Here is a 27,697-nt window from a genome sequence, read left to right as displayed (position 1 = left end):
CATGTGTCTATCAAAAAGTGCTCAATGAGTAAACAGAGCAGGTATATAAAATTTATTTATACAAACATTGATGGCTACAAATGTGCATACATGTTTCTGTAATCACCCGTTACTGGGGAGATTACGTCTTCAGGCCAAGAATTACCCTAAAAAACTCGAGTTCTTGGCCTGAAGACGTAATCTTCTCAGTAACGGGTGATTACAGAAACATGTATGCACATATGTAGCCATCAATGTTTGTATAAATAAATTTTATATATATCGTGTTCATACCTATCTTGTTATCTACATAAGTTTCACGCAGAATATTCATTTGCCCAAACTCTTCCCACCCATTTGTTGAAACACTTCACCTGCGCGCCACAAGTCAGTCTTTTCTCGTTCGTGCGCATCCGCACCAGTACAAAAATTTCAGCACACGAATCTGCCTAAACACGTTCATGCACGCATTTGCTTTTATTTTTATTTTTATTTTTTTGCCAGTAGAACCTTTTAATGAGCGAAATATACCAAGCCGTACAATTTGAATCTGTTTGTGTTTATTTTGCGAACTAAGGAATACAAAAAAATATATATACATAATAATAATCTCGCACAAAATTTTTTACCGATAATATAAAATGGTGCCATTTTTTTCTTGCCACGCCGGAAGTTGATACATTTTTTCTTTTATATATTAGAATTGGGCGTGTAATTGAATATGAAGCAATAGTAAGTGGCAGTCTTCAAGTGGGAATTCGGGTCGCATACAGTTTTTCTCTTACATAAAATATTATATATATATATATATATTATATAATATATGTATATATATGTATATATATATATTATATAATATATGTATATATATATATATATATATATACGCACACATGCACATATATAAATGAGTGTATGTGTTTATTTATCGTATTTTACGAAAATATATAGCAATTAAGCTTCACAGAATCTTACGCGTATCATCTTCGTAGACTAACGATTACCTGCGGGGATGAAACGCGGAAGATTCTGTGTAGCTTATTTGCTATATATTTTCATAACTTATTACACAGCTGTACTTGCGTATTGGCACTGTTGAAGCAAATACTGAAACTTGATACATAATATATCATATTTTCTTTTATATAACATATTATGTGCGTACATAATATAACACACACGCATACACACAAATATTAGGGACGACAACCAAGCAAAAAAGAAAAAAAAAGAAAATTTAATCCCAAAGCAGCAAAACTGAAGCTGGCCTGCCAGGACACCATATAGACAAATGTAGGCAAATTTGGGCATATTTTATTGGTTTGAAAATATAGGTTCTTTTTTTTTTTTTTTACCAATACTCGTAGTACCATAATCTTTAAAAAGCCTGGAAATGTTCATGTAGTTTCGTCCCATAGAACCAAAGATAGATATGAGCATTTCAATATTCAATTTGGGTACGAGTATGGTAAATTTGCAGTTCATTCAGTCTGTTACTATGGCACAGACTCTACGTGCTAGGGAGTAGGGTATTGATTTTAGACAGATTTAAGGATGGTGGCTTTTGAAGTGGAGGTATTGTTGAGTGTTAGTGGGTTTGTGGTAGATGTCTGTAATTATGTTGTTGTTTTTGATTGTTACTAGGATGTCTAGGAAAGGTAGTTCCGTGGGGCTTTGTTCTAGTATGAAGTTTATTTTTGGGTGTAGATTTTATAGCAAAGTGTGGAGTTCTCTGATATCCCCCATGTGGTCCCCCAAAGGATAAAGCAGTCGTCTAGGTATCTTTTCCAAGATTTTATGAAGAGTGTTTTTATATTGTGCCCGTATTTCTGCTCTATCCTTTCATAAAGGGTCTCTCTAGGAAGGCGAGTGTAAGGGTGGCATATGTTGGTGCCATTTTAGTACCCATTGCTGTGCCTCGTATTTGGATGTAGTTTTCATTATTGAATTGGAAGGAGTTGTTATTGAGGATTATGTCAATGCTGTCAATCACGAATTGTTTATTGAATCGGGGGTGTAAAGTCCGTGTATGTTTGTCAATCCAATATGAGATAGCTTCTTTTCCTAGGTTGTGTGGGATATTGCTATATAGGCTGCTAACATCGAATGTGGCTAGTATTGTCCCATCGTCTACTGTTTGTGGTAGGGAGCTAAGGAAGAGTGTGCCATCTCTTACATAACTTATGACTAGATTGGTGAAGGGCTGTAATAGTATATCTATTAGGTTGCTAAGTCTGCTTGTTGGGCATGATGGTCCTGCTACTATGGGCCTGAATGTGAGGTCATTGGGGGTTGGGGTTTGGGGTTCTTATGTACTCCGACTTTTGTATGCTGATGGCATGTCTTATGTGATTAGATTTGTGTATTTTGGGTACCCCATAGAAGGTGTTTGTTTTTGTTGTGAAGTTTGTAAAGAAGTATTTTTCTTTTTTGGTTAATGTATTATTGTATGCTGTGCAGAGTTTTGCGATTTTAGATATGGTTGTGTCGTCTATGTTAGAGCTAATTGGTTTGTAATAATTTTCGTTCCCTAGTGATTCTAAAATTTTTGTTTTATAGTAATTCTTATTCATGATAACCACCGCGCTACCTTTGTCTGCTTCCTTTATAACTAAGTTGTTATTATGTCGGATTTTTTAAGTGCTTGATTTTGTTTTCGTGTTAGATTACTGGTGGTTTTTTCTTTTTGTTGGGGGTTGAGGTTCCAGAGCCTTTCAAAGAAAGTATTTAGTTCTTTTGTGGTGTTATGTTTGTTGGGGAAGTATGTTGATTTGTTTTTCACTAGAGAATCGTCTGTTGTGTTATTTCTGTCATTAAGTATATCTATACGTCTAAATTTGCATATTTTAAATAAACGGAATTTTTTTAAAAATTTTATCATTTGAATTTGAAGGTTGTTAAAAAAAAAAAAATGAGCTCCGCACGAGATCTTGTAATGTATGTGTATGTTTACAATTCTGGTGATAAAACAGATGAGTATCATTATCAGAGTTGAAACCGACAGTACCGATAAATCATTTCATGTAAACTTTCTAAAAATATAAATATAAATAATTCGCACGAATTTTCGGAAATATTTCCTTATAATAGAACACTTCTGCTGAAATCCTTTTTTTTTTTTCAAAAGTATAACTCCGCACTCGACACACAATCCTGTTGGTAGAATGTTTGAGCCCTAGCACAATCAGTAACGATAATGAGCCGTGAATACGCCCCCCCCAAAGAAAAACAAAACAAAACACCCCCCCCCAAAAAACACGTGTCTGTAGACAACTGTTTTATAAGTAAACTAAATAAATCTCCTTTTCTTATGTTGAGCGTATTGGTAAGTGATATACAAACTGCTATTAGCGTATTAAGCGATGCTCTTATCGTTATCAAATTGAGTTTAGGCATTTGTACAATGTCGAAATATTGTTAATTCACTACCCGCATAGCAGCAGCCGAATAGCGCAACGGTTAGTAGCCCGACTATATATATATATATATATATATATATATATATATATATATATATATATATATATACTTCATTTACTCACATAAAATTAATATACGAAAGTATGGATTTATGCGTAAACTTTAAGTATTTACTTCAAAAGTGCTCAATACGTAGGTAGAGCTAGTTAGTAATTTATAAAATATATATGGCGATTAAGCTACATTGAATATTCGGCGTTTCATCCACTCTAGGATTCCTCAGGCTTATGCATAAGCCTGAGGAATCCTAGAGTGGATGAAAGCTTAATCGCCATATATATATATATATATATATATATATATATATATATATATATATATATATATATATATATATATATATAATGTTTATGTCCAAAAAATATGGGCGATCGTCCGGATATTGCCTCACCTTAGGGAGGAAACGCTATTAACGAATTTAATTATCGTTAAAACTTAATAAAAGTCGATATTACTTCAAAAGCGCTGAAAAAATAGCACGTAATTCGAAATGGTACTTAGTAGTGTAACGGTATCCGCATCCAATCACAATCCCTCTGATTGGAGGTTCGAGCTCTACTACAGTCAACTATGTTGATGAGCTGTGAATACAGCGAAATACGTGTCCGTAGATAACCGTTATATATATATATATATATATATATATATATATATATATATATATATATATAACTCAATGTCTGTGTGTATGTGTTTCCGATGAAAAGAAAAGTTATAGAAACTATATAATATATAAATGTGTATTCTTATGTTAAATTAACTGGGGGATTGTAATGGAAGTGTCTCCGAATTATGTTGTTAAGTTTATTCCTTCCGGAAAGGAGAGTACAAAGGAGTGATCTTTCGATTTAGTAACGACAGTTTCTCTCCCCCCCCTCTCTCTCTCTCTCTCTCTCTCTCTCTCTCTCCTACTTTGTCAGTTAGTCCTCGCATTCCATTAGCGATGCTTTTAAGAAAGGAGAAAGAATTGCCGTTTTCTGGGTCGGAATCTATCTGCTAAACATTTATTGATAACTTGTTTTCGACCTTGAATTAATATCATTTTTTAGCTCTTTACTTCAAGTGGTTTCATGCCGTGCTTGGAGAAATAACACGGCATTATTTAACTTTTCTCAAATTTTTCATCGGACTAGGAAGGCGTGTGGAAACACCTCGGAAAGCGTGTTTTTTTGATAGTGCGTTGGAGACATTAATCATTATATTTGGATGGGTTCAATAAATGTAAGATTATAGTTTTACATTTGATAAATGGAATATAGTAATCCAAGAGTTCTCAACATCCTTTATACGGGAGCCAGCAAGGCTACTCAAGGATAAGAGTTAATGAAAGTAAGGTGGTAGTGCAGTAATCACTTATTGTGTAAATTGGGTAGAATTTGGTTATTCATGGAGAAGGCATAGCAATAAGTTGTTTACGTTAGATCTGATGGCTACCATGTTGTATTCAACCGGGAAGCAGGCCAGTGGAACAATGTTCCACAGGCGGACAGCTTTGGGAAGAAGCCTTGTTCATGGAATCTGTGTTTAGATTTAAGCGTAGATAAAGAGTAGGGGAAATCGTATATAGTAGGTATATCTAATCGCGTGTTTTTGTGTAAGTTTGCCAAGAGAGAACCATAGATTGGAGTTTAGTCGAGCATTTGCCATAAACATAACAATAGAGTAAAGGTATGCTCGAATAGTCTCTTCTGTAGGAAAGAGGTTGTAGGGGAGAGAAAAGGAAATCATCTACTAGATTACGAAGTCGGTTTTGAACTCTATAAAGACTGGATGGGGCGCGCCAATAGATAGAACAAGTGTGTTTAAAGGAGAAACTTCCCGGTATTTGCTTAATTCGCTGTTGCTAGTGAACGCTAAAAGCAATAATAAGTTTTTTTTTACACGGTGGTCACCACTTACCAAGGCCTGGTAGCCACTAAAGGATAAGGGTTATTACAAGTACAGTACGTTAGTGTGAAGATTTAATGAAGTGTTTACTTAAGGGAGCGGTTCATTAAGAATTTGTTAACGTTGGACTTGAAGACATCCAAGTTGTAGTCAGGTGGGAAGCAGGCAGATGGAACAGAGTTCCACAGGCGTGCAGTTCTAAGAAAGAAGCTTTGTTCATGGAATCTACGTTTTGATTTAGGCGCAGATAAAGAGTGGGAAAAAATTTTCCCAGTGGATTCAGCTAGACAGGTGTTTTTCGTGAAAGATTGGTGAGGGGGGCCAGAGATTGGAGCTCAGACGAGCACCTGCCATAGAAATAACGATAAAACAAGGATAGGTTCGCAACGTCTCCTCTGTCGGAGAGATGTTGCAGGGTAGAGAAAAGGGCATTCTCCACTAAGCCACGAAGCCTATTTTGTACTCTGTCAAGGCAGGATAGGCTTTTTAGCAGCTCCTGTCCAGATATGGCAGCAGAATTCCAAGGTATTATATTTAGTAAGTGGTATAAATGAAAGCGTTCAATATCCTGAATAGAGTACGTCAGTTTATTCGACGTAACCTGAGAATCATAATAATACTAAAGTATTCCATTTCGTAAGTGGTATAAATTAATCACAAGTAATCGATATCATAGATATAGCAATCTTATATAGATTAGGTATTTTAAAAAATGCGCACATATCGAAGGCTATGGCTAACTTTTTAGAAAATAATCTATACAACACATGCATGGAGTATTGTCGTTATATCTAAGCTGGCACATCAAGAATCCCTAACCTAAAAAGTTCCCCACTGTCTACGAAGTGTAGCCCCTGTCACACCGCCGTAATTTTATATCTCTCTTCTTGTTTTACAGGTATTTCAATGGAATGTGTCCTGACGTACTTGTTGCTCCGTTGCTCCGTCGACATAAATACACCCGGTTAAACTGATAATCAGTTAAGCTTAAGTAGTGTTAAGAAAAAATTTAAATTAAAGGAATTTTGCATAATTGGTATATAATAAGATAATATGTATAAATAAGTCTATAGAAGATGAATAAAGTCACCTCGACTGTTTTTGCACTTTTCGTATCATTATTACGTCCCAATGTCCACCAAAAGAAGTATTATGCATATTCTTTATATCTCTTTTAAGATAGCATTTCGAGAAGTATTTTCAAATTTTAAGTTTCGGCCGACTATATCAAGTGCGAAACCTGAGCGACGTGTTAAGAAAAATAAATGAGATAATGTTATGGACATAGTGAAAAAGACACAGTGGCATTTGTTATTTAATCCGGGGCAACATCATATCTTGTGCACAAGTTTGAAAGTAGTCATTTGAGAAACGTGACAAATTTTCCACACTAACCCTAACCCTAACACGTAAAGTACTTGGTAAAATTCAGATCTAAGTGGCACATTTTTGTTTTTATTGTTTTTACAGATGCGCGCTTTTATCAAAAATTATATATCGCTACACACCTAAGTAATAAAAAGATGTATGATTCATAACTTGTTATCGAATGGCCTTTCGGTATGAGGGGTGTGCAATAAGTAATGTCCCTGACCCACTTCCCATAGCAGTAGAGCAACGAAACTTGGCACAGTTATTAGTCTTTCTCTACATAGGAATCACCCAGAGTTATGCATTTCTCCCATCGTTTGATGCAGCTCTGGAGATCGTTTTTGTAGAACACCCCAGGTTGGTCCTCCAATCACAACGTGACTTCAGAAATCAAGGCTGCATCATCTGGGAAACGCTTTCCTTTCAAAAACAACTTCATGGCTGGGAAGAGGTGAAAGTCAGGAAAGATCAGGAGGATGGGGAAGGATTTCATAACCACACGCCCGTGTTTCTGATCTGGCGACATGCGAGTTGTGGACCGAAGCGTTGTCCTGCGAGAGGAGGGTACCTTTGCTGATCTTGCCCCGCCTCTTGATTTTGATAGCTTCCCTTAATTTCCTCAAAAGTGAAGCATAATAGGCTCCTGTAATTGTGGTACCCTTTGCCAGGAAATCTGTTATCACTGCTCCGTCCTAGTCTCAGAAGACTGTGAGCATGACCTTGCCAGCGCAGGGCTGCACCCTTGCCTTATTTGGAGGTGGTGAGTCCAAGTACTTCCACTGAATTGACTGGGCTTTGGTGTCTGGATCATAGTGATGGACCCAGGTTTCATCCTGTGTAATCAGTCTTTTGAAAAAACTTTCACTCATCTTCTTGGCACATCTCCAAATTCACCTGCGTTCTCGCTTCTGGAATGGTGTGAGCAACCTGGGAATCCATCTGACAGACACCTTATGCATATGCAAATGGTCATGAATGATAGTTTCCACAGACCCTGTACTAATCTTGACATATTGGGCTATTTGGCGAATAGTAATGCGCCGATCCTCCAAAATGGCAGCCTCAACTTGACGGACAGGTGCCTCATCAAGGGCAGAAACGGGTGACCAGGTCTGGAAGCTGTTTCAATAGACATCCGGCCATGTTTGAATTCACGATGCCAGCGTTTTACAAGGTCATATGACGGGCATTATCCCCATAAGTCTCCTGTGGTGTGCGTCCTTTCAAATACAAAAACTGGATCACTGCTAGACATTAAACAGGCTCCATTACACACTTGACTCAGTTCAAACACCTGTAAAACAGAAACCACTATTAGTTCAGAGCTCTAATTTGCTACATAACCCGTAGAGATATAAATCATTGCACATGCAAAATTTCAGCTAGATCAGATAACTGGAAGTGGGTTAGGGGCATTACTTATTGCACGCCCTTCGTACATTTGATAAATGTTTTATTGTTCTTACAGGTTCACACTTTATTTTAAGGAAGTTATAATAAGATATATACTAAGAATATAATTGAGAATTATTTAAGACTTCTACCGGTCATGGCTGACGAGAGGAGAGCATGATACTCCTATGGATTAGATAAAGGGTTTCGTTCGAAATGTCGTGCAGATTCCGAAATTACGAATTCGTCTCGATATACCTGGAGAAGGTCAGAGGTTTCATCGGCCGAAACATTGTGAAAGTAAGGCTCAATATGAGAACAGCAGTTCAAATGCTCCAAATAGTACAAATTAACCAGCATCATCTGGAAAATTCAGAAACAGATTTTATTCAAGTTTCTTTGAAATTTCTTTCCCGTTGTAAGAGTTCTATGTTAACGGATTTCTGCATTTCATCGGCTTCTATTGAGATCTCAATGTCCATAGCGTCATTTCGATAATTCTTCCAATGGACGATATTTGATGGAAATTGATACAGATTTATTTCAATTGTTGGATTTGCCCTTTTTCTGTATTCACCATTCATATTTCACATCGTCACTGAAGATTAATGAGTTCATTATTACTTAACTAATTTAGTGTAATTATATCCAACAAATGTCGCCATTTAATAAGAACCTCATATTTCTAGAGAAGGATAGACCTTGGCAAAAATGACCAAATCTATTGTTCATATCTTATTGAACAATAGCATTTGTATTACAACAATAGATTAAACTAGTTCTGCATCATTAATTGTTTATGGGCTTATTTTGTGAATTGAAGTGAACATACTAGACAATATAACAATAATGAACATTATAATTATTGTGACGAAGTAAGCAATGATACGTTTCTAAATTTTGTAGATGAGGATTGATAATTCTTATTATTTGGATTATTCAGACTACTGTTCTTATCTTGATTATTATTCGCACAATGTTTTGGCCGATTAAACCCCCGACTTTCTTCGTGTGTATCTTTTCAGGACTCGGGGATCTTTCTGTCGAATTCGGGAACCTTTCATTCGAACTCGGATATCTGTACGAATAGGCGATGCTCAGAATATAATTAAGAATCACCTAACCCTTTCATAATAATGTTAAACGTGGAGAAACAGTTATTGTATTTCTGCTGTGCTAAAAGACGACACACTTATGCATAAAAATATAACAATATATGCTGAATTGCTTAATCTCGGTCACGGTTATGGATCGTTGGATGTTAGGAGGCAGATTAAATATGTTGCCAAGGCCGCTGGAAAAATTATGGGATCCTTTTATCGATCCAGTAGATATCTTACTGCTGATGCTATCTCTCTATCTATATAAGAGCCAGGTACGTCCAAGGATGGAATAGTGTTGCCACATCTGGGCAGGAGCTGATAGAAAGGACTTATCCTGCCTTGATAGAGTTTAAAATAGACTGCCTTGTAAGGGATGTCCTTTTCTCTTCCCTGCCACCTCTTTCTAACAGAAGAGATTTTGCGAGTTTGTCTCTGCTTTATCGTTATTTTCATGACAGGTGCTCGACTGAGCTCCAGTCTATGCCCCCCTCACCGAACTTTCAAAAGAAATACCTGTCTAGCAGAAAACACTATCAATAATTACCCCCACTCTTTATCTGCCTAAATCTAAACGTAGATTCCATGGACAAAGCTTCTTTCTTAGAACTGCACACCTGTGGATTTGTCTCCCGTTTTCCTGCTTTCCAGCTGACTACAATATGGTTGTCTTCAAGTCTAACGTAAACAAGAGTTTGATGAGCCGTTCCATATAAGTTAATAAATTTACCGAATTTCCATTACTAATGCACACTTAGATTATTAGAACGCACACCTCTCTTCAGGATCCTAGTTGTTATTTACCAAATAACAAATAGGATCCTGAATAGAAGTGTGCGTTCTATCCCAACCATTATCAATGGACCAGAGGTCATCTCGTCAGCGTCAGACAAGGCCAAACTATTTGCAAAGAACTTTGCAGCTAATTCTACGCTATGCGACGAAGGCCATCAACTCCCCATATTTCCTCCTATAACACAGAACACGCTAGGTAACATACAAATATCCGTGCATGAGGTCGCCAAGCTAATCAAGAACCTTGATTCCAGTAAAGCAACTGGCCTTGACGGCATCCCAATTATAGTGTTGAAAAAGCTTCAACCAGAACTTGCTCCCATACTTACGAAACTGTTTAAGCGCTGCCTTCAGGAGACCTCATCAGTTTTCCCTGTATTTAAGAATTTAGGTAGTAAGTCATCTCCCTCTCAGTACAGACCAATAAGTCTCCTGTGTCTTATGAGTAAGTTGCTGGAATCCATATTAAATAGAGAAATAGTCAACCACCTCAGCAGAAACAACCTTCTTAGTGACACACAATATGGTTTCCGCTCTGCAAGATCTACCGCAGATGTGCTGACGGTTATATCTCAAAGGATTAGTGAATCTCTTGACAAAGGCTTCCTTTCTAGGGCAATTGCTCTTGACATTACAAAGGCCTTCGACAAGGTATGGCATAAGGGTCTACTTCACAAGATTTCCAGCTACGGTATAACTGGAAATGTTTTCTCAATCATTAAATCATTTCTCTCCGATAGGCTCATAAGTGTAGTGGTCGATGGACAAAAATCAGAGGCCTGCAGTATTAATGCTGGAGTCCCTCAGGGGTCAATCCTGGGCCCAACTCTCTTCCTGATCTACATCAATGACCTCCCTAAACATATACTTAAATCATTCGTTGATATCTATGCTGATGACACAACCATCTACGGCAACACACCAAAGGCTGTAAATGACAAAGTTCTCTCTGATTCTCACTACTCTGATCTCGAGAGCGTGGTTCAGTGGGGGAAGACGTGGCTGGTTACCTTTAATGCATCTAAAACCAAACTCCTATCCTTACATCATCAACGCTCTGATCCCCATCTGGCATCAATTGGGATGGATGGTTCTCGTCTGGGAGAGGCCCCGTGTTTTGACAAGCTTCTGGGTTAGACATTTACTCCTGATCTGAAATGAAACACGTACATCAAGTCTGTTGCCAAGATCGCTGGAAAGATGGTGGGATCCTTCTATCGCCCCAGAAGATATCTCACTACTGATGCAATTCTCTATCTATATAAAAGCCAAGTACGTCTAAGGATGGAATACTGCTGCCATATCTGGGCAGGAGCTGCTAAAGATAGCCTATCCTGCCTTGACAGAGTACAAAATAGACTTCATGGCTTAGTGGGGGATGCCCTTTTCTCTACCCTGCAACCTCTCTCCCACAGAAGATACGTTGCGAGCCTATCCTTGTTTTATCGTTATTTCCATGGCAGGTGCTCGTCTGAACTCCAATCTCTGATCCCCCCTCGCCAATCTTTCACGAAAAACACCCGTCTAGCTGAAGCTACGGTGAAAAATTTCCCCCACTGTTTATCTGTTCCTAAATCAAAACGTGGATTCCATAAACAAAGCTTCTTTCTTAGAACTGCACGCCTGTGGAACTCTGTTCCGTCTGCCTGCTTCCCACCTAACTACAACTTGGATGGGTTTAAAGTCCAACGTTAACAAATTCCTAATGAATCGCCCCCTTAAGTAATCACTTCATCAAATCTCCACACTAACTTAATGTACTTGCAATAACCCTTATCCCTGAGTGGCTTCCGGGCCTTGATATGTGGTGACCACTGTGTAAAAAAAATAACGATTATTATATTGTCCAATTTCTACTGTACACTCTTTAACCCTTATCCTCGAGTGGTCTTTTGACCTTGATACATGGTGATGCCTATGTAAAAAAAGAAATATGCACACACGGAAATTGGATGAATTTATACTTCCCGGGCCAAATCATCAACAAACCACAATATCCTTTCCATTTGTTAATATATAATCATTTGTGACCACCTGAAACGACCCTTGTTAATGGTATTGTCACCGTAATCACACCCCAAAGGTGTTTTATTCGGCCATCGTCATTCACTGGATTAATCTGACTTTGATTACACCTGTGTAACCGTTTACTGAAAATGACCTTTCAAACATCATATTTTTAACTTTTCTTTCTGACAATTTCAAGTTTGTGACGAGGGTCATTGACACGCTCACACAAAAGACTTCCATGGGGCCTTCCAGAAGTCATTGGAACGGTACCACAAGTGCATCGCAGCCGGAAGGGATTACTTCAAAAGGGACTAGAGTTTCATGCTTGTTCTATCAATAAAAGTGTACACACAAAAAAGACTGGAAACTTATTGAACGCACATCGTATCTTTTTTTTTACGGTGACGGCTGTGGAAAGTTAGTATTAGGAGGGAGATGCACACACGGGAATTCGACGATTGATTATTCTCAGCCAACCGTCAACCAACAACGATACTCTTTTTGGTTATTATATGAACATTTATGGCCATTTAAAACGCCCATGTTGTCACTATAATCACACCCCAAAAGTGTTTTATTCGGCCATCGGCATTCACTGGATTGATCTGACTCTGATTACACCTTTGTAACCTTTTTCCGAAAATGACCTTTTTAAGTATCATACTTTTAAGTTTTACTCTTGATAATTGACTAAGCTTGTTGATGGTGCATTGGCAATTATGCAAACAAATGAATTTTGAACACATGGTATCAAACACAACCCGACAGCAGTAATGGATAATGAAAGTCATAAGATCTTATGGGACATGGATATACAAACGGATAAACCCATTCAAGCAAGAAGGCCGGATGTCATAATAGTTTACAAGAAGGAAAAGGTCTGTCAGATTGTAGATTTTGCCGTGCAAGCAGACCACGAAGTGAAAATCAAGAATGAGAAGCGGATCAAATACACGGAACTGGACAGAGAGCTCAAAGGGATCTGGAGAATAAAGAAATTAAAAATAACACCACTAATAGTAGGAGCGCTAGGAACGATACCAAAACACTTTGTAAAAATAATGTGAGCGATTGGAATCCGAGGAATGGCCGATAAAATACAATGAAAACTGGACAAATATTAAGGAAAACCCTTGAATGTGGAGACTAACACCAAGCAACAACAACAGAAACGGTTACAGATGCAAAACACGAAGTAACATCACATGAAATCATGAAAACTGAAACTATATAAATGGAAAAAAACCTGTGCCCACCTTTTTTTGTTGCGCGAGTTACCATAAACAGGCATCAAACTAAATAAAGAAGGTCAAGGAGGAGAGGAAGACTGAAGAGAAAGCCAGCCCTTCGCTAGAGATGTGCAAAAAAGACTGGGACTTTGGGAAGGCTTATTGCCACCCAAATTCCAGTAAAGACCAATTGTTGCTGCAAACGAGAAATCAATGGTAAGCGGCTGTTGCGATAAAGAAAAATATCTTGCAAAGATTATCGAAAGAGGTGTGAGTACTGGAAATGTGCGGGGACTTGTTGTCACTCAGACTCCATGGAACACCACAAGTTGTTCTCAAAGAACACTCTTTGATGATGGCTTATGTGAATACTCCTCGTGAGTTAATAATAATAATAATAATAATAATAATAATAATAATAATAATAACAATAATAATAATAATAAAAACATAAAGAAGCGTTACAAGGAACTAAGAACATTGAAGATACATATACCCTCCCTCATCCCCTCCCCATCCTCTCCCATTACCCAATCACCCCCTCCAAAAAAAAAAAAGAATGATGTCAACTAGCTGAAAAGGGTCAAGGAGGATGGAAAGACCGAGGAAAGAGCACTGACCAGACATCCGCTGGACAAGTGCAAAGAAAACTATGAACTTTGAGAGGCTTATTACCACTCAAATTCCAGTGGAGACCAATGGGCGCTGCTAGCGAGAGATCGATGGTGGGCGGCTGTTGCGATAATTCATTTGTAAATGTTATCAGAAGAGGTGGAGAGCACTGGAAAATTGGGGAGACTAGTTGTCACTCAGCTTCCAGAGAACACCACAGGCTGTTTTCAAGAAGAGATCCTTTATAACCTGTGTGAAAGTGAAATGATAATAATAATAATAATAAGAAGAAGAAGAAGAAATGATAATAATAATAAGAAGAAGAAGAAGAATAGGTCAGCATGACCTCGTTTTGGTACAACTATGGCTTCAAGAAGGGTCGGGGAATTTCATCGGCGTCTAACCACTGAACTGAGCGTCACCGGCTCTCATAAATAACACACTTTTCATCGAACGTCACAACCCGGTCGAGAAACGAGTCATTCTTGTTGCGTAAAAGAATGAAATGTGACACTTAATAACGGCGTTTCTTTGGTTGTTGTTCAATTCGTGATGCACTCATTTATCAAGTATTTTTATCTTTCCAATCTCCTTCAAGTGGTTGGAAATCGTCGTATGCGTTACATTCAATTCAGAAGCAAGTTCTTGAACAGTTGTGCGTGGATTGGCTTGGACTAAGACTCTTAATTAATGTTTACTTTGACTAAGGCTCTTAATTAATATTTACTTTGACTAAGACTCTTAATTAATGTTTACTTTGACTAAGGCTCTTAATTAATATTTACTTTGACTAAGACTCTTAATTAATGTTTACTTTGACTAAGGCTCTTAATATTTACTTTGACTAAGGCTCTTAATTAATGTTTACTTTGACTAAGGTTCTTAATTAATGTTTATTAGCATCTGATGTCCGACCACTATGTTCATCATCTCTCGTCGCCGTCACGAAATTTCTTAAACCACCATTGTATTGATCGTTCAGTAGTGGTTCCTGGCTCCGTTGATATTGCGAAATTTTTCAGCAACTTTTTGGCCTAGCTTGAATTGAAATAAGAAAATTGTGCAAATTTGCTTTATTTTTCATCTTGTATTCAACGTTCTGAAAACATATACTTGTTTTAAAACGATTGTAATTTAAACGATTAGATAGAGGAAACACACTTTAAAATGATATATAAAGTAAAGGTATTATAAAGAAAACTTATTTGGAAATACATTATTTGAAATCAAAATTAAAAATTCCGCAAGAACTTTAGTGTCAACTTAATACATCAGATCTGTTGCCAAGATTGCTGGAAAAATGGTTGGATCATTCTACCGCTCCAGTAGGTGTCTCACTGCCGATGCCATCCTCTATCTGTATAAGAGCCAATTACTTCCTAAAATGGAGTACTGTTACCACATCTGTTCTGCTTTCATAGATTTCAAATTTTTCAAATCTTTTTTTATTCAATTTTCATCCCAAACAAGGCACAGTACCATTTTGAAGTGGGGCTACTATCAGGGACATAAGTTGCAGGGGTATTTTGAAGGGAGATGAGTTTCGATACTTAGTAGGTGATGCCCTTTATTCTTCCTTGCAACCTCTTTCCCACAGAAAAGACGTTGCAAGTCTGTCCTTGTTCTATTGTTATTATCATGGAAAGTGTTCACCTGAGCTCCAATCGATGGTCCCCCCCTTGCCAAACTTCACAAAAACACTCGACTAGCTACAACCACTATCAACCCCCCCCCCCCACTCTCTCAACTTCAACTCAGCTTCAATAAACCAAGCTTTTTACCTAGAAATATCCGCCTGTGAAACACTGTTCCACTGGTCTGCTTCCCAACCGACTACAATATGGTAGCTTTCAAGTCAAATAGAAACAAGTTCTTATTGATTTGTCCTTTTAAATAATCCAAATTCCACCCAATCTACGCCATTAACAATTACTACAGTACCACCTTACATTCATTGACTCTCATCCTCGAGTTACCTTCGGACCTTGATAAGTGGTGATTCCCTTGTAAAACAAAATCTGTAAGAATAAAATGATCTGATTGTAACTCACTGTTCTCCTCAACCCCTGCGGTATTGCTGAGATTCAAGAAGAACTGTTGATGTTTGAGATGCGCCGTGAAAATTTGTGTACAACACATTGGTCCTATAAATACATTTTACAATTGCTGGAAGGTTAAGCAAAATATGTTTTGGTATTTTCGACTGAAACAGAAATTGTTTATCTAATACTAGTATACAACTTTCGTAAAAAATGACGAAAAAATTGTGCGTATCCAGTGTTCGCACTCGCTATTTGTTGTAGCCTTGCAAGCCTGCAATAATGAAGAGAGCATAGTGGCATAGTTAAGAAAAAAAGTAGTATTAGCAAAATGATGTTACCGAAGTACGCGTCATGATTCTGAGGCCATAACTGCTACAAATCGCTACATCGATGTTTGGATGTAACTATATTTATAGTCCACTTTTCTTGAAAGGGTAGATCAACTTACCCCATAACAGTATTCATCTAGATATATTACTAAAATATTCATAGTAATTCAATAGTTTATATATAAATTATTATTATCATTTTCGATGACCCCTCCCTCCCAAAAAAACAAAAACATCAATGACATTTTATTATAAAGTAAATGATTTTCATTTCCGAATGTATTTCAGGCGGAATTAGTCTGAGGTTGTTATCTGACTTGCAACTTTCTTTCCTGAAACAACTTGAAAATAGTTTCTTTTTGGGGTTCGAGAAAAATGGACGTTTTACACGCGAATCTTTGCCTGACAGAATGACAGCACTCAGTCTCTCACACACACACACACACACACACACACACACACACACACACACACACACACACACACACACACACAGAAATGATGGCTAAGAGGAAGGGGGCTAGGCAGCAAAGGCAAATTTAGCTTTGTTAAATGAATTCATGTCCCGCCACCAGCTTTCTGCTCTGATGATTGCGTAAGCATCAAACAATTATGTCCGTATATATACATTTAAAAAAATATTTATTGAAAAATATTATTGCTATAATCCCCTTAAGAAGATTTAAGTTGAGCCCTATTTAGTGAATTGAGAATAAAGCCACCTATTAGCATACATACATCATTCCAAACTTCCTGTTTGTCGAACACTCTTATGGCAGTTAATTATGACAAGTTCGCTTACACGGCTCCATCAGCGTCTTAATATACTTCCAATTATATGTTAATTCCTGGTGGTCAAAAGGAAGTAAGCTAGCCTGCAAAACCAAGGTTGACCTCGTTGACTGGGTTCGTGTTCGGCCACCAGCAGTAATTATCACTTCCTGCACCGATGATTGCATCAGCACAAACTACTAGTGTCTGTAAGTATAAAAAAATCTTTGATATTTATTTTAAAATATTATCTATATATAAACAAAAGTGAGAATGTGTGTAAGGACACTTCTCAACTTATATACTCGACGAACTTTTTATCTACACACTTGAAATTTGGTATTCAGGAATGTGGAAAACTTTTAAATCTGTTTTCATCAATCAGAGAAGAAATGCTAAGGGGGTAAAAATTGAAAATTTAGCACATGAATGTCATCAGATTTTTATCCGTTTGTCAACTGTTTCACAACTGCGCATGCGCGATCGTGAACCATGACAGCTTGTTTATGTTAAGAATAAGTACGTTTGAACGTGTCAAGCTGGCCTGATGGTTATCGTACTTGATTTGTCTTTACGTTTTGGTTTCAATTTCAGCTCGTTTATTTCTTTCTTTCTTTTTTTTTTTTACTTACAAGAAGTTAACTGTTTAGAAAAAAAAAAACAACAACATAATACTCGCATGTACATGTTTCAGTTTCTTTCCATTTTATTACTTCCTTTCAAGGAATTTAACGTTACCTTTAATACCGAGCAACGCCTGGTAAATCTTCTAGTATATATGTGTGTTGGTCTTTATCATTGAATGAATGGTGATGCGAATAGACACCTTGCGTCAAATTGACTAGCTAACGTTACTGTAATCGATATGTACTATCATGGAACACCTGTAAAAAAACTTAGTTATTAACATTGTCTCTCCCTCTCTTTCTCTTTCTCTTTCTCTCTCCCTCTCCCCCCCTCTCTCTCTCTCTCTCTCTCTCTCTATATATATATATATATATATATATATATATATATATATATATAAGAGAAAGAAAATTAGAACAGTAAATTGAACTTTACAATCAACATTTATTGTTCGACTGAATACTCCAAAAAACTATTTACAAAGTTCTTATTCCGCGGAGTTTCAAAGAATGCTATTCTTCTTCAGAGGACCGAAAGAAATTTGCTGATTTCTTCCTGTTCTCTGACGAGAAGAATCGCAAGAACTCCGCGGAATAAGGACTTTGTAAATTGTTTGTTGGAGTATTCAGTCGAACAATAAATTTTGATGTTAAATTTCAACTTACAGTTTTAATTTTCTTTCTCTTATAGGCTCTACTCTATTGCGTATTGAGTTTTTTTTTATTAGGTTGGGATTTAATTATCTCTATAAATACTGGTATTTATATTAGATTGAAGTTTACCGTTGCATATTTCAGGTAAAAACTACATCATTTACGTCCAAATAAATTATGGGCGACTTTCTAAATAAATAAAAATGAGTTTCGAGGTGAAGCCGCTATTTAACTGTATTTATCGTTAAACAATACCCCAACAACAACAAATCTAACTTTATAAGCGATACAAATTAACTGTAAAGTAATCTAGGAGTTCGTGGTGGAACGGTTAACGCGCCGGACTGTGATACACATGGTCTGGTGTTCGATTCCTAGAAACGGTCAAGCTACGCTGACGAGAGGTAGTTACCTTGAAACATGCATGTACGTAGATTACTGTTTTAAAATAATATATATATATATATATAATTATATACGTCCAAATAAATTATGGGCGACTGTCGAAGTAAATACAAATGAGCTTCGAGGCGTAGCCACTATTTAACCGTATTTATCGTTAAAAAAAAACCAGCAACAACAAATCTCTCTCCCCCCTCTCTCTCTCTTTCTATATATATATATATATATATATATATATATATATATATATATATGTATCGTTAAAAAGCAACAATAACAAATCTCTCTCCCTCTCTGTCTCTCTGTCTCTCTCTCTCTCTCTCTCTATATATATATATATATAGATAGATATAGATATATATGTATATATATATATATATATATATATATATATATACGTGTTGTATATCTATTTGTACTTTTATATTATATTTAGAAATCTTCAAGACGCAGGAATTGGTTTGAAAGTTGACTCGGTAATGCATTAGGATGGATGGGGGGGGGAAGAGTTACGTAAGTGGAAACTCTTCTATCGTGTATAAACTAAACAAAACGAAAGAAAAAAGTACGCGACGTCTGTAGCAACACGACATCATCTGTGTTTCATCTGACCGAATCTAGAAATGAACACTAGAAGCCATTAGAGTTACGTAAATCTATTTATCACGTTGTTGTCCTTTCATGTTTTCTTTGTTTATGTTTTAATTATAAAACCAGGTTTTCTTCATTCACCCCAATCCTCCTCTTTCTCCTATGTTTCCTTCTTTCAATTTTTCCTTCTGTGTAATCCTATGTCTATATAATAAAGAATAATAGTAACAATGCTAGTATATATATATATATATATATATATATATATATATATATATATATATATATATATATATATATATATATACAGGATGTTTCAAAAGTTTTGGGAACATTACAAGTTATTAAAAATCGTTATGTTCCCAAGACTTTAAAAACACCCTGTATATGAAATAAAATGGAGGTGGAAGGACCTGAATATTCAACGTTTCGCCCGATTTATGTGGGCTTTTTCGAGAGGGATGGTCATTGAAAAGGCCGCATCAATCGGGCGAAACGTTGAATATTCAGGTCCTTTCACCTCCATTTTATTTCATTTCGTCGGATTTAATCCAGCTCAACGATCAGTTATATATATATATATATATATATATATATATATATATATATATATATATATATATATATATATTGCATTTTGTGTACAGAAAGTTGTTAGATGAGATAAATCATTGGTACCGTCGGTTTCAAGCCCGATAATTAGGACCGTTTTAGATATCCATATCAAGCTCTCTTAAGCCAATACTTATCTCTGAGTATTGGCTGAAGAGAGCTTGATATTGATATCTAAATCAGTCGTAATTATCGGGCTGGAAACCGACGGTACCAATGACTTATTTCATCTAACAACTTTCTGTACACAAAATACAAAATATAAATACGCTCTTATTTTTAGGATTTTCCTTTTAATTGAGCACTCTGCTGGATTTAAAAAACAAAACAAAACAAACTAATCATATATATATATATATATATATATATATATATATAATGTTATGACCCTTTAGGCTGTGATCATAGCGTAGTATCTGTTTACTGTGGCAAGCGGGGTCAATGGTCAAAACATTATTATTATTATTGTTATTGTATACTTATTAATTGATTTGAGCGACAGATGGTCGCTGAATCAGTTATTATGATTAGAAGAATAAACAATTAAATTGCGGAAAAATGATTGATGTGTGAATCGCAAAAAGAATGTGAAAATAGAAAATATATGTAAACAATATTTTGGGGTTTTGAATAAACAAATAACTAGGTGTGGACATTAGGTTGGTCTGAGACACGTAATTAGGTGACGCAAGAGAACAGGTGATGTAGTTAGTTTTGGAGAGATTCAGAGAGTTGAGGATTGACCACCAGAGTGGACAGACGTCTAGACAGGGGTGGATAGACAGATAGGAAGCGAGCTGTAAGAATAGAAAATGTAGACAAACTGCAGATCCTGTGAAAACTATTTGAGACAACTGTAATAAATTTATATTATAAAAATATAAAGAGTTGTTTTAATGGTTTCACAAATAAGAACAGTTGTCTCAATTGGTTGGTGCTGATCGCTTCATGGTTCGTCACGGAGCAGCGGGAAGATACAGAAGAACTCTTCAAGAAAACAAAAGGTATGAGGCATATATTATTCTTCTTATATATAACTGTAAAAATATCCCGTGTGATAAGTCTGATACAACATGACTCAGCTTACACGTCAATATCATGTCCTCCTGGCTATACGACATACATACGATTTATACGTTTATTATTTGTCTTTTAAAAGAACAATATCTTACATCCACTAGATAACACACGGAACGTTTTAATATATCATCTCCTCCAATATATATATATATATATATATATATATATATATATATATATCATTCAAACACTGCCGTGTTTGAATATATGGTTAAGTGGGAGTTTTAGTTATTTAGAACTGTTTTAAAGATTTACTGCTCACTCATTTTTGGACCAAATTTCAAACAATTATTATAGAAAAAAAAATCGATATCGTTCAGTAAAACAAAAATTATGACGAATTTTCTGGTGTTCAAAATCGTAGAAATATGTAAGGAGGCAAGCGGCGCTTTTTATGACTGGTTTTTCATACCAACCACGTCGCTTCAGCGACTAATGTTGCTACTAATTCGAAAAGAGAAGTAATAAGTGAAACAGAGAGAACGAAGCATGAAAGGGAGATAACTGAGGCGATTTTATTGAAAGCAGACGAGTGCCGTACATTGTTATTACATATGTGTTTATGCGGCAAAAAAAAAGACTGAAATTAAACAAAGAATAAGTTAATTTATTGGAAGCCTAGAAAATCATGGATTATAAGAGAAAAAATGCGAGCATGAAAAGTAAGATGGTTAAGCTTAAATATGGAAAAGTAAAGGACTAATTATTTAGATTAATTATTCAATCGCTTACCCCCAATTTTCCCCTCATACATAACGCAACGTTATTTTTAGTTGTACACATTTTCGATTCCCATTTGTGTTTTTTTTCTCTGCAATCCCTCTCGCTACAGCTTTGATAAAGCGAGGGCGAAACCGGTCAGCTGACTCCCTTTTTTTCTCCTCGCTCCGTTAACTTTATTCTAAACATTGACTTTATTTTAAACGTTTTAATCATGTATTTTCGTCTTCTTATAAAGATTGCATTATATATATATATATATATATATATATATATATATATATATATATATATATATATATATATATATATATGGTACTCGTGCACTTATTGATCCGTGCTGAAAAAATAACGTTATTATTTAAAAAAAGCCATTCTTAACATGGGGAGGGGAGGGTGTTTTGTACCTATTGTGTACTTTAACCTTTCAATTGAATAAAAAACATATCATAAAACTTTAATTAAACTTGGAAATACGACTTAAAAAATAGCGCGGATCAGTAAGTGCATTAGCATCACACACACACACACATACACACACACACACAAACACACACACACACACATATATATATAACAACTCATCATCCATAATACAAGCAGCCATACCTACGAATATACTAGCTGAAGTACGACACCCTCTTAAACTATTACCATCTTCCCCAACATTTCGAAACAAAACAAATCGACAATTTCACAATAACATCGTAGAAATAATCTTAGAAATCTAAATATTAATTTACTTGGCCACAAAGAAAAACATCATCATCACAAACATTAATAAATGAGAAACGAATTTCCTCTCTTTATCGTCGCTCTCTTTATTAATTAAAAATCATTAAAACCAGTTGCTCTACTAAACTTAAAAAGCAAAAATCAAAAACATGGCTGTTTGTTTACGGTTTCATATTGACTATTTTAATTTATAATTGAGAAAAAGTGATTTTGAGAGAAATCTGTGCTTTTTTATTATAGTTTTTTTTTTATTTAAAAAATGTGTAAGTGAATTGACATCTGTTCTTTTATAATTCATATTAAAACAAATATCCAGAAAAAAAAATCAACGTTTTGCGTGTTGAATTTTCATTAGAAAAAAAAATCTAAATTTTAAAAAGAAATGAATTCTTTTTAGCTTTAAAAAGTTAAAAAAGAATTTACTAAAATTGTTTTAAATTTGTCGCTATTTGTTTTATTTTATTTTTTATTCATTTTCTGTGTAATGTATTTTTAAAATGTCCAACTACCGTGGAATTTCCACGGGTTCTTCTTGTCTGTATATTAATACGCTAGCGTATGCGTTATTTTGTGAGTCACGCTTACGTCTTTTTTCTTCCGAGTGACTGTCGTTTAATTGTTATGACTTTCCATTTCTTGTAATAAATATTTTTACCAATAATTCTTCATAGATTTTGGTTTCGTCCTATATAACTTATATAAAAGCTCTAGAAATTTTATTTTTAGGAAAGCAATTATATGGTAGGCAGTTAACATGCGTCCAATTAATTACATTTAATATAGTCCCATTGTTTAAATTGGGGGTTGCGACGATTGTGTGATTTAAGTAAAAATTTAGAATAGTTGCTATTTTCTAACCAAACATTTCTGCAAATTCAAAACAAATTCAATAAAGTAAATAACTAACACATCAAGAACGTTACTTATCGAAACAATTAATTTAATCAGTAACAAAAAAATGTAGAAGTGAAATATGATTATTTTTCGGATTTAAAAAAAAAATATTTCTCTAATGAAATAAAAATTAACACCCATTTCTGGTGATTTTTTCTTTAATATAGCAATATCAAAATTATTTTTTTTTAATTTAAAAATGAAATACAACATTCTATATTTCAAAATAAAATGCACAAATAAAGGGTAACATATGAAATGGATTAAAAAAAAGATACATTTCTTTCATTAAATAAATAATAAAAATCTAAAAAATTGTAACAGTCATTTTAGAATGTTTCGAAAAGGAACATTCATTTTGGATTGTCTTTCCTTTTCGCTATTAAGGTTCTTCTATCATATAAATCTCACCTGTCTTTTTAAATATATGTATGTATGTATGTATGTATGTATGTCAGGTCATGTCATATGCTACTGGTACCACGAACCCAGTACTACCTGCCTCATGGTCGGGTCACCGGCGACTAAACTGGTTCCCCCACCAGACTTGCTTGGTGAGGAGGGCGGCTAGTCTCCCTGAAGGATTAAAAACAAGACCCTCCAAAGGGCGAATGAACCCTTTTTCGGGGTCAACGGCCAACTAGCACCGTGTATATTTGTGTGTGTGTATATGTGTATTGGGGTGGAGAGGGCTCCCGTAAGCCGTGGTGAAGGCAACCTTTCTAGGAGAAGCAAATCTCTGATTTAAAAAACCATAAAGCGGAAGACCAGTACCCGCATTAAGCTGGTCTGTAGTTTAATTTGTTGCTGGCTATCTTGCTATTGCTTGTTGCTGGATCTCAACATTTTGAACCGAGAGAGAGACTTAGCTGTCGTACAAAGCTAAGACTCTTTAACATCATATTTGTATAGATACTCCCTCAGACATTTGGGCTCATGGATTTTAAATGTCTGAGGGAGTGGCACTCGTCTGACAAGACGTTGCAATCATCATGTATGTATGTATGCCTTGTGGACCAAGGTTATTTAACCAAAGGCGTAGGGTGAGGTAACCCTGACAGAAACCTACAGAGGAGCTTAGGCCCTGTAAAAGCTGCGGTATATATGACCCACTGGCGTGTGGAATATGCTCTGGTGCCCAGCAACCTAAGTTCCAGTAATGGATCAAATGGCATGGTGGATGGAGAGAGCTCTGTAAGCCGTGGTGAAGGCAAACTCTGATATAAAACCTGTGATGACTGCTGGATCATATGATGTTTACTAGCTCTTCTATTTGGATAAATGCGGAAGTTGTTTAGAGAGTGGGATTGTCTTGCTGCAAAGTCTTTCCTCACTATAAAAAGCCACATGCACAAGCATTGCTCGATATAAATATTGATAGCATGTATGTATGTATGTATGTATGTATGTATGTATGTATGTCTCGAAAAAACTTTCGACAGAGGCGATGGATCCTGACAAGATCGATATTATTTTAAAGATCGACTTCTCGAACGTCAAATATCGAAAAACTGGCCCAAAATGTTAATTTCTTCGCCCTAAACTGCCATTTTTGTACAAGGAGGAGTTGATTTTTGCTAGCCATTTTTGCAAGTCAGCGTATTGAATTGTCTTCACTTAATTTCAACGTTCAGAACTGCCTGGCGCATCATGGAGCATTGGTAAGACATCATATTTTCTTGCACTTTCTTTTCCGCCTTTGCGTCACGGGTTCGTACCCGCCTAATACTTTTTTTTAACACCCTGGCTGCGTACTGTTGTTTTGATTCCCGCCACATGCTACTACAATTTTTTAACACTTCTCCCCACATGGTCTGCCAACTGTTGTTTTTTCCTCCCCCCCCCCGCTGCTACCACTTTTTATAAACACCTCTCACCACCCAGGGTTCCTTACTACACCACCTACACACACCCGGGCAACGCCGAGTAACTCCCCGCCCCGCTACTACTATTTATTTTACCCCTTCCTCCACCCTGTCTGCCTACTGTAATTTGGATTCCTCCCCGCTACTAGCTCTATTTTTAACAACTCTCTCCACCTGAACTTCCTATGGCTATTTTAACCCCCCCCTTACACACACATCTCTCCACACCCGGGTAACGCCGGGTACCCCCGCTAGTCTAAAAAAAATGTTTCTGGTGAGTTAAAGTGCATTTGTGCCAAGATATGTTATGAAACAAATTTAAATACAGCGAACAAATAAAACAAATAAAACCGAAAAATAAAATAATACCAGAAGCCGCCCGGCGTTGCCCGGTCGTTAGATACGTTAAATATGATATTTAAATGTATGCACATTTCTTATTTATTATTAGAGAGCTAATTCTCTGCTGATCATTATATTGCACTCAATATAGAGTAGTGCCTACCCCTATCAGGCGTGACCAGGTCGTAAAAATACGCTTCAATATATTTAATTCATGCAAATTATATATTTATTATTATAGAGCCAATAGTGCAGTGATAATTATATTTTATGCATAGTAGTGATTTCAAAAGTTAAAAAATATGACTTGGGTGCCATCAGCTAGAATCGAAGCCAAAACATATAACGTTCCAGTCTTCGTTGTTAATTTTGAAAATTTGTTCGGAATGACGTCATGATGTTAAATTTGAGACGGTGCAAACAAATTCAAAGTTTTATTATAATACAAGATTTAAACAAGCACTCAAAGACGGTCCACAGATTTTTATAATTATTAAGATCTATGTATTACGCAAAAAAGTACTGAAGATCTTCTCATGATTGTTTGAACATTAACAGTACGAGGTAAGTCAGTTGTCTTTTTGTTTGTTTTTACATAGGAGTCACCACTTTTCAAGGCCATGAGGCCACTCAAGGATAAGGGTTATTGAGTGTACAGTAATCAATAGGATTATATCGTAGTAGTCGTTATTAACGGAAATTTGGTAGATTGGGTTACTTAAGGGGGCGGTTCATCAAGAATTTGTTTATGTTGGACTTGAAGACAACCAAGTTGTAGTCAGCTGGGAAGCAGGCAAACGAAAGAGAGTTCCACAGGCGTGCAGTCTAAGAAAGAAGCTTTGTTCATGGAATCTACGTTTTGATTGACGCACAGTTAAAGAGTGGGGAAAGTTATTGATAGTGGTTTCAGATAGACAGGTATTTTTCGAGAAAGATTGGCGAGGGGGGACCAGAGACTGGAGTTCAGACGAGCACTTGCTGTGGAAGTAACGATAAAACAAAGGCAGGCTCGCGATGTCCCGTAAGTGGGAAATCGATAAAGGGGGATAATTAGATGCAGTAATATGATGGAAGGAAAGTAAAAGGATGGCGTAAGTAAATAAATTATGTCAACGCCATTAAATTGCATACCTCCACCTGACAACGTAAGGATGGGACTAATGATTTATCTGAGTCTTCTTCATATTTTATGAACTGTTCTCGAAGTTATATCATGGAAATGTTGATGACTAAAAAAAACTATCTGATAACACTGACATTTCGCATGGCGATTAATGTTTCTACAGAAATAGTTCCTGGCAAGGCATGCAACCACTTCATGTAAGGAACTAAAAATAAATGCATAATACTTCAAGTTCATCTAGCTAACAGCAATTCTTTCTCCTTTGTCAAAAACATCGCTCATAGAATTCGGAAACTATAGAATAAAATAAGGAGAATGAGAGTTACGAAGCTGTCGAAAGAAAACCCAAGGTTTATTTCTACACTCCTATTATTATCAAAGAGTATTAGATCCATCATAAAATTCAATGAAAGTTTAGACCGTGATCGAACATTTTGAGGTCAAAACTCAAGCTCATATAAGATGCGCGGTTTTATTGACTACAATATGGACCAAGCAGTGAGTCCCTATGATGAACACAACGGAAGTTATCACCAAATGTATGACTTTCATCTTTCCGTTATTTGTACTTAGCATTACATCTAGATTTCTCTAAATTAATTTCGTTCTAAATTTAAATGGTTTATATTTTATCAGGTTTGTTGATGATTGATAAAGGAATGTAAACACTAGGTTGGACAGACATAAGCAAACGTACGTAATAATTCGATCATGAACAATATCTACTTTATCGCATAGCAAGAAGGGTTTCGATTGGATGGTGTAAATATAGTTTTATGCGGCAGAAGCAAGGTTTGAAAGTGCGTTTACTTCCAAAATTGGCATAGCCAAAGCTTTAGTTTTCAAACACCGCTAATGTTCATTAAATTGAAAGCAAATTTGTTTTCTTAATCTATGAGCGGCGAGTAATTTTTGTTTTCGTAGAAATGACGTGCTGTACGAAATAGGTAAAAATTTTACTTACCTAATAACGGATGGTAATCTCCAATAAATCGCTTTGTTAGATATCTCACCATTATAGCTAGAAAAAAAGAACAGTAATATTAGATATTCAAG

General features: G+C 36.0%; 1 protein-coding gene across 1 annotated transcript in view; it reads right to left on the bottom strand.

Annotated features, from left to right (window-relative positions):
* LOC145245825 (ras-related and estrogen-regulated growth inhibitor-like protein) overlaps positions 1-27,697 on the bottom strand; it is a 172,316-nt gene that overhangs the window by 73,378 nt on the left and 71,241 nt on the right. The window contains exon 2 of the mRNA XM_080107473.1: positions 27,606-27,662. Coding sequence (XP_079963599.1) covers positions 27,606-27,662 — 57 coding nt within the window. The remainder of the gene's footprint in view (positions 1-27,605; positions 27,663-27,697) is intronic.

Source organism: Euprymna scolopes, chromosome 23 (assembly GCF_053919585.1).
Source record: "Euprymna scolopes isolate OS-2025 chromosome 23, ASM5391958v1, whole genome shotgun sequence".
Lineage (NCBI taxonomy): Eukaryota > Metazoa > Mollusca > Cephalopoda > Sepiida > Sepiolidae > Euprymna > Euprymna scolopes.
Note: the sequence above shows the minus strand (reverse complement) of the source record. Positions and strands in the feature narration are given on the sequence as shown.